General features: G+C 41.0%; 1 protein-coding gene across 1 annotated transcript in view; it reads left to right on the forward strand.

The window, feature by feature from the left end:
- The window catches only part of CPNE4 (copine 4), a 301,821-nt gene extending 289,337 nt beyond the window's left edge, over positions 1–12,484 (forward strand). Inside the window, exons 15-16 of the mRNA XM_075271282.1 lie at positions 1,402–1,638; positions 11,162–12,484. Of these exons, the coding sequence (XP_075127383.1) occupies positions 1,402–1,638; positions 11,162–11,293 (369 nt within the window). The 3' untranslated portion in view covers positions 11,294–12,484. The remainder of the gene's footprint in view (positions 1–1,401; positions 1,639–11,161) is intronic.
- Positions 12,485–13,076: the final 592 nt, after the last annotated feature.

The raw sequence follows: 13,076 nt of genomic DNA on the forward strand, positions 1-13,076 counted from the left end.
AATGTTCCTTGACAATTTGCTCAAAGATTTTTCCTGCTATCGAGGTCAGACTTACCGGCCTGTAATTTCCTGGATCGTCCCTTTTCCCCTTTTTGTAGATGGGGACAACATTTTCCCTTTTCCAATCTAAAGGGACCACTCCTGTTTCCCATGACTTACCGAAGATTATAGCAAGGGGTTCTGTTATTTCCTCTGCTATCTCTTTCAGGACTCTAGGGTGTAAATCATCATCAGATGTATCTGGAATCATTTCACCCATATTACAGCACATAGACATTAGCCCATAGACTTTGTTGCACTTAATGGGGCACATTTATTAAAATCATCTAAAGCAAGACTGTCTTAGTTGCCCATATGGACCAATCACAGCACAACTTTCATTTTGTATTTTGCTCCTGAAAATGAAAGCTGCATTGTGATTGGTTGCTATGGGCAGTTTTGATTTTAGACCATTTTAATAAATATGTCCCACAGTAACCATGTAGTTACTTACTTGTCCATTCAAGTTCCATATAATACCACATGAATTCAATATCAACTGAACACGGGAAAGGAGGCTGTGAAGTTAGAGAAGCCGAATATAATATAATAATTAATAAATTATAAGCTTAACAGAGCGGCTTCAGTAAGAAATAGTTGCCAATGTAAGGTACCCCACCACCACCACCCTTTTTGTTTAGTCTGGAGCTTTATGCTATATATGGTATTATTAGGCTGGGGCTAAGTCACACTGAGTTTTTGGCATAGGATTTTGACGCGGAATCCGCCTCAAAATCCGCCTGCCAAAACAGCTCCCATTGACTTCAATGACTACAATGGGAGCCACTCGCTTCTTTTTTCCCCTGGCTGGTATTGGGGAAAAAAAGATTCAAGATGCTCTATCTTTCCGCGGATTCCATGGCTGACTCAGCTACAGCGTCTGCGGCATGAAACTCCCTCCGGATTAGGCCCATTCATTCAGTGGAATGCCACAACGGGATGCCGGTGCACTGCATTGGCATTCCGTTGCGGCTAGCTGCTCGGTATGTTCACACGCGGAATCCATTTTCCATTTAGTATGGCGTGCCCTTTACCAGCTTTAGTAGTCCTTGAGTAAGTGCATCTTAGAAGCAGTTTCTTCATCACCTTCTTGGGTCTTCCAAGGTTAACCTTTTCAGGTGCCCCACTGCCCCACTGGTGTTCTACTCGACAAGCACTGTTCTTCCTCTACTACTATCTAATTTCTATTAAATGTATTCAGTTTGTATCTCTGCTTTGATATTCCATGGTCATGGATGATTGAGCTGGTTTAGCACTCATTATAATATGATTTTATTAGAAGTTTGTTTTAGTTGCTTGTTCTTCTAATCATGCACAAGATCTGAAATATTAATAATTATTTTTGTATTTGTTCATTTGCAGCAATACTTCATTCTGCTCATCTTAACAGATGGGGTTATCACAGACATGGCTGACACCAGGGAAGCCATAGTTCATGCCTCTCATCTTCCTATGTCGGTCATCATTGTCGGTGTTGGAAATGCTGATTTTAGTGACATGCAGATGTTGGATGGAGATGATGGCATTCTGAGATCACCCAAGGGAGAGCCTGTACTTCGGGATATCGTTCAGTTTGTGCCATTCAGGAATTTTAAACACGTATGTATGTTTCCAGAACCTGATCACCAATATGTGACAGATTGAGAAGGACATTAATCATTGTCAGTTTTCACATGATACATTTACTTTTTGCTATATGATTTATGAGTTACATGTGAATGAAAGCTTCACCCATTACAATCTGAATATTAACATAAATACATTTCACTGATGTTAATTTGTCGTCTGTCTCTCAGACCTCTAGTGATCGAGCAGGGTACTCATACAGCACTCTTCCCAATTATAGTGATAACTGTGCGACTGTTAGATCACAACTGCGTGGTCATCTCTGTCTCCTGATCAATACGATTTCTCTAAAGAGTTAACAAGCTGAACTATTGTGTTCCGCTTACTACCACAGGCTGCAGCGGCAACATTGGATACTGGGTGTAAATTAATACTTTCACAACCCAGGATTCTGGTAGAAAAGCTCGCATTGTTCTAGATCTCTAGGGATGTTGACAATTAACCACTTTACTACCCTCAAATGATAGGCACAATAGTATTAACACTTTAAGGCCGGGTTCACACGATGTATTTTGGCACGTAATGTGGCACGTAGATGCCGCAGGAGCTTTTGCGGGCCGTATACACTCCCATTGATTTCAATGGGAGCCGGGACCGTATAGGCGGCGCTATTTTGCGGCCACCGCAAAATAATCTACGTGGCGTCTACGTGCCACATTACATGCCAAAATACATCGTGTGAACCTGGCCTAAGGATAAGGCCCCACGGGCCGTAAACGCAGTGATAAAGCGCTGTGGGAAGAACCGCTGTGTGATCGCATTGCGGTTCTTTCCGCAGCGCTTTGAAGAGAAAGTTCACAGAGTTTTCCTCTGCGGACTTTCTCTTAACATTATATCTATGGGAAAGCCGTCGGCATTTCCGTAGATATAATTGACATGCTACAGTTTGCAAAGCCGCAACGGTTTTGCAAATCGCAGCGTGTCCGCACTGCGTTTTTTTCCGCAAAGTGGGCATGGGATTCACATGAATCCCATCCCCTTTGCTTGCACTGTAAAACGCTGTCTCCGCTGCGGGCAAATTGCGGCATTTACGTCCCGTGGGGCCCCAGCCTAAGGCTAAGACTCCACCTGGCGTGCTGCAGCCAAGAAAGTCTCTCTGGAAAAGACTCTGGTGGACTTTCTGCCCCTATTATACCTATGCAGAAAACTCTAGCGTTTTCGTAGTTATAATAGACTGCAGATATTTTTCAACAAAGTGTGGATGGGATTAGCCAGAATCCCATCGACTTTGAAGGTACTGTAAAGCGCTGCGTTTTCGCAACATGGGGCCCAAGTCTAAGGCTAAGGCCTTACGTAGCGAAACATACCTTTTTTGACTACAGTGAGCTCCAAAGATTTGCAGTTCACTACTTCAAAATCCTGATATTAACTGTTTCACTGCTCTAAACTACCATAGTTATTACATTCACTACCAATAAGGGATCAGTTAGGGTCTGTTCACACGGAGTCTTTTGACAGAAGATTTTGACACGGAATCCGCCTCAAAATCCGCTGCCAAAAATGGCTCCTATTGACTTCAAAGGGAGCCGCTGGCTTATTTTTTCTGCTAACTAGTGGCGGAAAAAAGAAGCAAGCTTCCCTATCTTGACGTGGATTCTGTGGCGTCCATGTTGCAAGGCTCCCTCCCAATTAGGCCCATTCGTTCTGGCCTGATCCGGAGTGGAATGCCGCGACGGGATGCTGGTGCACTGCATCGGCATACCGTGCGACTAGCCATGACAGAATCTGCAGAATGCCCAAGACACCCAAGACCAGCAACAATGCTTAGCTTCCAACCCCTAAAATGTGTTAGTTTGTCATGTATAAATGTTTATTGGATGCTAACTGGCACAGTCAATAGAAATACTCTATTATGCCCCAAAAATCCACCATTTTTGTTGTGAGCTGAAACTTTCAGCTATGCTGATACATCTACATGCACTGAATGCAGAAAAGTGTCATGTATAGTACAACCCCTTTAATCCCGGATTATTTTATAAATGTAATATTCATCTACATATCGAGGTTCCAGAGATGTAACTAGATGTAACCACACATGACATTTACCACCCATGTACATATCCAGATCCTGTGAAGATAAAAAATGACATAAGTTATAAATCTCCATTTTACGCAGCTTGGCGAGACACATCTTTCGTATCCCCCGCCTAATGTGAACAGCTGTGTATACAGGATTAAATTTATATCCAGAAACAAACATCTTTTTAAAGCCAGTGCTGTGGGTCCGGCTTATGGCACGTCGTATATTCCCCACTGATAGGTGCTATTAACTGCATTGTAAATGTGTCACCGAGTTTCTGTAAATGACATAAATGAAATGGCCATTTAATGAGTCCTGCAGACTTTCCTCTCATAATCTTTTATCCTAAACATATTACATTGTGTAGCTCTCTGTAAATCTCCTGAGTTTTAGAGACAAACAGTGGAAAATCAATGTTGTATGTTCTCCATAATCCAATGTCTGCCTCTTTGTGTGCAGATTATATCTCCCCGAGGTATTTTCAGACAGCGTGATGATGGCTTTGCTTGTAGAAATGGTTGTCACATTGTGTTGTATGAGTGGTATCTGCTGTCTGGGTTTGTCAAGGTAATTTACTTAAAATTGCTGGATTTTTCTATAATGATTTGATGCTAAATTTTGTCCCAGACTTTTATATAAACTACTTATAGGTAAGTCAATTAGGTTTAGTTCTCTTTCAGTGGTAACAAGTAACTAGATATTGCTGGTATATGACACCACTTGCTGATCAATAGGGCCCAACATTGAAACCCCCAGAGTGAAGAGGCACTAAATAGCCCCTGTGTTCACTTGCAGTTTTCTACATGGTTCTGAACACAGCATCACTCCGGTCCATGTATCCAGCACTGTTCCTTCTGGTCTGTACGTCCTTGTTAGAGATGGGCGAACACTGTTCGGATCAGCCGTTCCGAACAGCACGCTCCCATAGAAATGAATGGAAGCGCCTGGCACGGCGACCGGCCGCCGGCAAAGTGTACGTGCCAGGTGCTTCCATTCATTTCTATGGGAGCCTGCTGATCCGAACGGCTGATCCGAACAGTGTTCGCTCATCTCTAGTCCTTGTGTCTCTTGACACACAATTAATGCCTAGAAATGGCTGTTTAGACAATGTCCAACCACAGCACTGACCTGCCAGTGTTGAGTGTTGAAACACCTGAAAGTATAAACCAGCTGGGGCTGGAATGGGGCAGCAGGGGATTGGTTTAGGACGGGGACCCACGTGCCAGAAACGCAGCGATTTGCCCACTGGCGGAAATGCTGCGGGTAAAAATCGCAGCGTTTTACAGTAACTGCAAAGTGGATGGGATTCTTGCGAATCCCATGCCCACTTTTCGGTAAAAAACGCAGCGCGGACACACTGCGATTTCCAAAACCGGCGTGGTTTTGGAAGCCGACAATGTGCTGAATTGAGAATACTGTCACCTCTCTAGCGGTATATAAAACCGCATGTACCTGAGGACATGAAAGATCCTCTCTAAGCTTCTCTACCATGACTGGACCTCTTTAAATGAAACACATTACCCTTCTGTCACTATGAGAATCACTTGAATATTACAGTCTGAGAAAAGATCGCTTTGTAATACGTACAGTATATGTAAATAAAAAGAGAATATGTGGAGTCACAGATGCTCCCGTCAGATCCACTTTCATAGATTACAATCCCTTATATTTTATTGTACCCAATACCATAGAGGTCTCAGTATTCCAGTTTCTGGTGATATCCAGTTTGATTAAAATACTGAGACAGTACACCACTCCACTGGCAGAATCTGCTTGTTCCCATCCATGGCCATAGCATAATTAAATTGGTCATTCTTCAATAAAACAAAGCATATCGGATTCAATTAGTCTTATATTAATATCTTGAAAATGACAGTATTGCTGTAATAGTTTCATTGAATATGTGGATGGAAATGGCTGCGGCTTCCAGTTCTCCTTCAAGTATTCTAATTAAAAATGGTCTCTAAATCTTCAAATTAACTTTGTGTTTATCTTCCTCCATCTACGATGATTACTGTTTAGTCATGGATAACCTCATTTCATTCTCAAGCAACTTGTTTGCATTTAATATTCAATATAATCTGCATTAATGTTTTATCTATATAAAATCCATGTTGTTTGGAACAATTAATATGAACAAAAATGTATTTATTCCAATATCAGATATTCTCCTTCATGCTCTCCAATCGGATTTTCATTTACGCAGAATTATTCTTCTACAATATAAACATTGACAAGAAGATAGTAATTATTTATTCCCTATCAGGTCTTTACCTAATACCGTGAATCAAGTTGATCAAAAATTATGAATGATTTCCCACTCAGTATAATCATGTTAGACAGAGCACGTGTTGAAAATATTTCATAGGTAAAGTTTGAGCTATTTTGACTGGGAACCTCCATTTTGCTGTGGGAGCTCCCGTACTTAGTGTTACCAGTAGTGTCATCTAGTGTCTATCAGGGAAATAATATGCTGCCAATGGCGCCTTAAAGTGGATTACTCCCCTAAGCCTATGCACACTCAGGTCACTAAGACACTAAGAGGTAACTATTAGGCAAAGGAGAGTTTTGATTAGTCAAAGGAGCATTTGTTCATTGCACATGTCTGTAAGGATATTTAGCGAGATGGAACATGGAAACAGATACAAGAACTGTACATTGGATATTTGCTTTAAGGAGAGTGTTATTAAAGGGGTTGTCCAGGATAAACTGATAATTTTCCCTAAACTAAACTCCCTTCCCCCCACCTAACTTCTAATTTACTTCAATGAAAGAAAAAAAAATCTATAATTACTTATATCCCTGGAGTGGTCACTGTATGATAATCCTGTGACGTTCCATTTCACCGCTTCCGAAATGGAATGTCACCATCACTCTTTCCTGTCCCACATCCCCATCAATACTTACCAAGCCTTACTGTGTCCAGGGACAGATCCTTCCTGTCTTCTAGCAGTGGGTTGAATAGGTTAGCCAGGGAGACAGGGGAGGTTGGGAGGGACTAATAATGGGCAGGATCGATAGTCAGTGAGATAGGGAGGGTAGGAGGGGCAATGAATGGACAGGATCAGTAGGCAGTGAGAGTGGGAGGGGCTAGGCTTAGTGAGACCGAGGCTTTGTAACAGAGTGAGAGGGGACGGGGGCTGAATGAGAGAGAACTAGTGTAGCAGCTACACAGGAAGCTACACAGCAGGAAGCTACAGCATGTAAACAAACACAGAGGATGCAGAAGCAAACAGAGACACCCAGAAATCACTCCAAACACTGCTAAAGGTATATGGGTGTACTTATTTACCCATCACTAGCGCTAACACACCTTAAAAAAAAAGATTTTCTGCCAAAAAAAACCCCTTTAAGTCAGATAGCAACCCAAAGCCATCAAATATTTAATTTTTGAGCTATAACATAGACCTTCGTCAGACATGGATTGCACAAGGAAGAAAACTGAAGAAAACATGCCAAGAGAAAATCAATATCAAAGGTGGTATATGCAGCTTTCCATCTTTACAGGATAGGTTACATAGTATATGATACAGACTGGCCATATATTCTATTTTGGAATTCTGATTTAATAGTAGGAACCTGCATTCTGGACTCTTTATTAGGTAGAGAAGACAGTGGCTTACAGGCAGTGCCTCCTGCTCTGGAGGATTCATCACCTCTGTACATTACACCTTTAGTTTACTGATTTCATTGGAAACTCTGTAATGTTATATTTTCCTGGGGAAAGGAAGGGCTGCTGCAGGAAGATTACAGATCAATGAATATGTTTGGGGAATCGCTGGGAGACTTCTAACAAAAAACTAATTGTACAACGTGGACAACCCTTCATATTTCCAAATGTCCAGCAGTCATTGGTTGTTGGAGTATTTATCATTCCCTTATGTTCAGGTAGGAATAGGCAGAGTATATTTGCTGGGATTTTCACACTCTAGTATATAAATCGGTAGGCAACACTATATATATTAAAAGATAAGGATCATCTTCATTTATGTATAATTATATAAATCATGTAATTCACAAGAAAAACATGCAGTGTGAACCGACTTTGAGCTGACCTGATACACAAATGAACAGGATTGTTGGTCAGCTGCTGCAGAGAGAACCCCACACATATTATGGGGGATCACGATTGGCCATTTTCATATAGCTCATTTTCATGCATCAGATTATCGTGCAAGTGGATGTGGTTTTTGGTAGTTTTTAATGGTTTTTAATTATGCTAATAAAGATATATTTTTTTTAATAATAGGGTAATGTGTTTCCTACTTTATTATTCATGCGTTCCTTGTGGATTGCATGTTCACACTAGTGTCCAATGGATAGGGGGAGATGGGTTACAGCCTATTATTTCATAGTATTTCACCCATGATCTCTCACCCAGCCAAAATAATACCCTGCTTTGCACTGATGAGGGGGCTATAAACCTGTCTGCAGAGGTTTTTTCTCCATTTAGAAGAGATGTTCTGGTTTGGTAAGAAATACCAAATAATGTTTCTAGGTTTGGTTAAAAAAAATTGCAGAAAAATCTGCAACAGGAAAAGCAGCTTCTCCTCATCATGAGTCCTCAGACAAGAAAATGTAACAGTAATTTCAAGCCATCAATTTTGAGTCAATAAAGAGCAATAGCAAGACTTCCGTAATGTCATTGAAAGTTAAAGATGTAAAATGTACCATAAAAAAGAACAGATCCTGCCACTAACCTTTAAAGCAATAATAACCGCAATCCATTCTGAGATGCTCCTTAAGGTCACAATAAAGTCTGCTTCCAATATGATTCGGATTAATGTGGATCTATAACCTAGCATTACATTTAGAAAACTCAGAAACACATCATATCTGCAACTTAACATTCTATAGACTGCAATGACCTTGTTTGTTTTCACATATGATGCAAAGGGAAGCATGTCAAATGAAATCAATAGTGTGACTTTGAGGTCTTAACTGAAAATATCCAGCAATGCCTCTTCTGCTGTCTAGGAAATTATTAGTTCTACACGTTTCAAGCAACAGTGAGTATAGGATATATGCTGTACTGGCTGCAATAGTAAGCAGTGGCGTAACTACCACCATAGCAGCAGAGGCAGCTGCCACAGGGCCCGGAACATTAGGGGCCCGGAGACAGCCGCTACCGCTGCTATCATTATACTCAGGGATCTTTTCGGACTCCCGAGTATAATGATTGCCGGACCGGTAGAGGTAAGAAACATAAAAAACACTGTTACTTACCTCTCCACAATCCGTGCAGACTTTGGCCTAGTCGTCTTACGTCTCATGACCCCGGCCTGCGTCCCGGGTCATGTGACGTCTGACGTCATTGAGGATTGACTACTTCGGAGGCCGACAGCGTAGGAGACGGGAGATAGGTGAGTAACAGAGTTTTTTAATGTTTTTCTCCCCCTGGGTCTCCGATTATTATACTCTGGGGTCTGAAAAGACCCCAGAGTATAATAATTGTTTATGGGTGTCCACAGTGGGACATAATACTGTGTGCAGGGGCCACTATTGGGGATAATACTGTGTGCAGGGGCCACTGTGGGGTATAATACTGTGTGCAGGGGCCACTATGGGGGCATAATACTGTGTGGAGGGGCCACTATGGGGGATAATACTGTGTGGAGGGGCCACTATGGGGGATAATACTGTGTGCAGGGGCCACTATTGGGGATAATACTGTGTGCAGGGGCCACTGTGGGGTATAATACTGTGTGCAGGGGCCACTATGGGGGCATAATACTGTGTGGAGGGGCCACTATGGGGGATAATACTGTGTGGAGGGGCCACTATGGGGGATAATACTGTGTGCAGGGGCCACTATTGGGGATAATACTGTGTGCAGGAGCCACTGTGAGGTATAATACTGTGTGCAGGGGCCACTATGGGGGATAATACTGTGTGCAGGGGGCACTATGGGGATAATACTGTGTGCAGGGGGCACTATGGGGGCATAATACTGTGTGGAGGGGCCACTATGGGGGATAATACTGTGTGGAGGGGCCACTATGGGGGATAATACTGTGTGGAGGGGCCACTATGGGGGATAATACTTTGTGGAGGGGCCACTATGGGGGATAATACTGTGTGGAGGGGCCACTATGGGGGATAATTCTGTGTGGAGGGGCCACTATGGGGGATAATACTGTGTGAAGGGGCCACTATGGGGCATAATAGAGCGTGCAGGAATGCATAGGAAGGGGTCAGTCGAGGTCTTCGGCGTTGGTCAGGAAGGGGGGGGCCATGTCAAAAGTTCGCCATGGGGCCCCGCCATTCCTAGTTACGCCACTGATACTAAGTATAATCCTTATAGCATTTATTGTTGCTTATGTGTGGATCTCTTCACAATTGGACCTTCCAAAAACGTAGGAGCTATTTAAAGAACAGACACTGTTGAGCACTGTTGAAGATTTTTGTGTTGCAGCAAGTTGCTTTCAAGCAAGAGCAAAGCAGACAAACTACTACCCTTTATCCCACACCCCTATATACCCTCTAGATATATATAGGAACTTGTTAAATAAACAACAAAGGGGTAGATTTTAATATGATGGATGCTATACAGTATGGACATTTGTGTTGGAATTAATTTGACATTTTCTTTTTCTTAAAGGGGTTGTCTATGACTCATGACATAATCTTGTGTCAGAGGGGAAAAAATGGATGGAGATTACACAGACAACCCAATAATGAGTCAAGGGCACCGCCTCTGTCCCAATGACTAATCCTCTCTATACGGGGAAATAAACAGAGGATTATTATTTGGTGCAGAGGAGATGTCCTTGAATCATTACTGGATTGTCTGAGTAAACGCCCCCCTTTATATATATATTTTAAGTTATTTTATATTCTATTGGTTCAGTTCCAGTTCACAATGGCTTGACACAGGAAGTGTTTTTGACTTCTGAAAAGCATCTGCAGTGTTTTAAATTTTATTTTGGTTTAAAGGGGTTGGCCATTTTCAGACCAATATTGACAAACAAATGTACAATAAAAAGATATACAGTTTTCCAATATACTTTCTGTATCAATTCTTCCGGGTTTTCTAGATCTCTGCTTGCTGTCATTCATTCTGTTACTTCTAGTGGATAAAACTCTGACTATGGTCATGTGATTTACGGTCCATGGTCATGTGATGAGCACACAGGGCACTTTCAGACACAGGGATACCTAATGTGTATGTGTTTCACAGTAATTTTCTACTTTTATATATATTCTAGGGAAAGGAGTGATTTAGAACTTTTATTTACTTTATTTTTTTATATTTTTTAAAGCTTTTTTTTTTAATTATTTTATGGGAGATTCTATATTCTATTGCAGCTGATCATAGACCCCCCCATTTTTTTGGTTTTGCTTGACTCAAGTATAAGCCGAAGGGGGCTTTTTCAGCACAAAAACTGTGCTGAAAAATTTGGCTTATACTTGAGTATATACAGTAAATAAGTTAATTCTGACTAAATATTTTTCGTCTTTATTCCTTCCCTATAGGCTTCTCCTGCTGCTCTTGCAAAAAGTGTTTTGGCTGAAGTTCCAAACCAAGTTGTGGACTATTACAATGGGAAAGGGATCAAACCAAAATGTGTGTCTGAATACGAGTCTTCCAGGACACTAGGACCTTGAACTTCTCTGCACACTTTTACAACATCTCGAAATAACAATAATAATCATCCTAATAACAATATATAGCACGGTTTAGTGATTTTTAATTTACCAACATATTTTTTCTTGCATGTATTGCTGGAGGCTTGGATCAGCATAGCAGTTGTATTGTTAAAGACTTTTTATGGAAACAAAAAAAAAAAATATTACAGCATGTCGTCTGAAAAAAAAATGGTAAATGTTTCAGTTTTTTATACAGATTTGTTGGAATTTTGCTAAATTTCTTATCATATTTACACTTTAAAACCTTTTGAAATATATCTTGAGAGCTCATAGACACGACACGGTTTTATCTGCTGGGAAACAAACCTTCTTTGTTAGACTGTACATTCATGGTGTTTGCATGTCAGAAATACAATTCCGGGTTTACACATGCTAGTAACTTACCTCTTGATACAAGTGGCCTACCGAAATTTTGTAGCCATTTTCAAAAAAACAAACCCTGAAATGTGGCATTTTGTAAAAGGAATCAACATTTATACTGGAAAGTCCGGACACATTTTTAATATGCTGAACCCATTATTATTTCTATAGCTGTACAATCTCATGTCTATCATATTTTAGCATAGATAGTGACAATAATTGAAATATTTCAAGGTATAACCCAGTACTAAATCATTCTGGCAGCCCTTAGGTTTGGCAGCCGTTGTATTCACTCAGCTCTTCCTCTGCTACACATAGATTTTTATCTTGTTGTATTACATCTTTACCTTGAAAATACTCTAAAAGCACATTGTAGCATATATATTATAGACTATACAATGCCTGAAATGAAATGTCAGCACAAGACAGGAAGCACAGGTTGAAGTTATTAATATGCTCAAATTCTAGTTTACAAGCTTAAAAGTGAATAAATTATTACATTAGTCTTGCAAAATAACATTCCATTATATTTGCATCATGCTGTATGTTTATGTGGAGTAAATCTATATAGAAATACATAGTGGACAGTGTACCTAAGAGTTTCTCGAGCAGGGCTCCCTAGATCTCATGATGTTCTTCCACAGTGGATGAACAATGAAGAAAATCTGTTCATTGACAAGAAGAAATCATTGCTTGGTGTTAAGCTGTTCAGACTGACTGTTTCCCTGGTGAGGTCTAAGGATCACCTATGGCAGTGATGGCGAACCTTTTAGAAACCGAGTGCTCAAACTGCAACCCAAAACCCACTAATTTATGGCAAAGTGCCATGGCAATTTAACCTTAATATGGACAATTACGGACTCGCAAAATAAGTTGGTGTGAATGGCACCTTACAGACCTGTCACTGATACAAAACAAGTTTGTACTGCATTAGCATAATTTTGAACAATTAATGTTCACTATTTACATTGTGCAAGATATGTTTTATAGTGACTGTGCAATGTTATTACAGCCTGTACTAATATCACATGCTATAAAACAGATACTGTGTGATATAAATAATGAGGGGTCCCCACAAGGTACAATCTGCCCCACATGGCTCTCACACAGTACAATTTGCTCCGCAGTGATCCCCACCCAGTACAATCTACTGGAAAGTGGCCCCAGCACAGTATGATATGTTACACAGATGGGTGCCCACAGAGAGGGCTCTGAGTGCCACTGGTTCACCATCACAGACCTATAGGCTGAGGCCCCACATTGCAGAAACGCAGCTTTTTTTTATACTGTTGTTACAAGAATGGCTACAAAAGGAATCGGAAATATATAAGACGTTCTTCTACCTTCTGCTCAGGAGTTCTACTCCTGGCTTTGGCTCAAA

This window comes from Leptodactylus fuscus, chromosome 4, assembly GCF_031893055.1.
Source record: "Leptodactylus fuscus isolate aLepFus1 chromosome 4, aLepFus1.hap2, whole genome shotgun sequence".
Lineage (NCBI taxonomy): Eukaryota > Metazoa > Chordata > Amphibia > Anura > Leptodactylidae > Leptodactylus > Leptodactylus fuscus.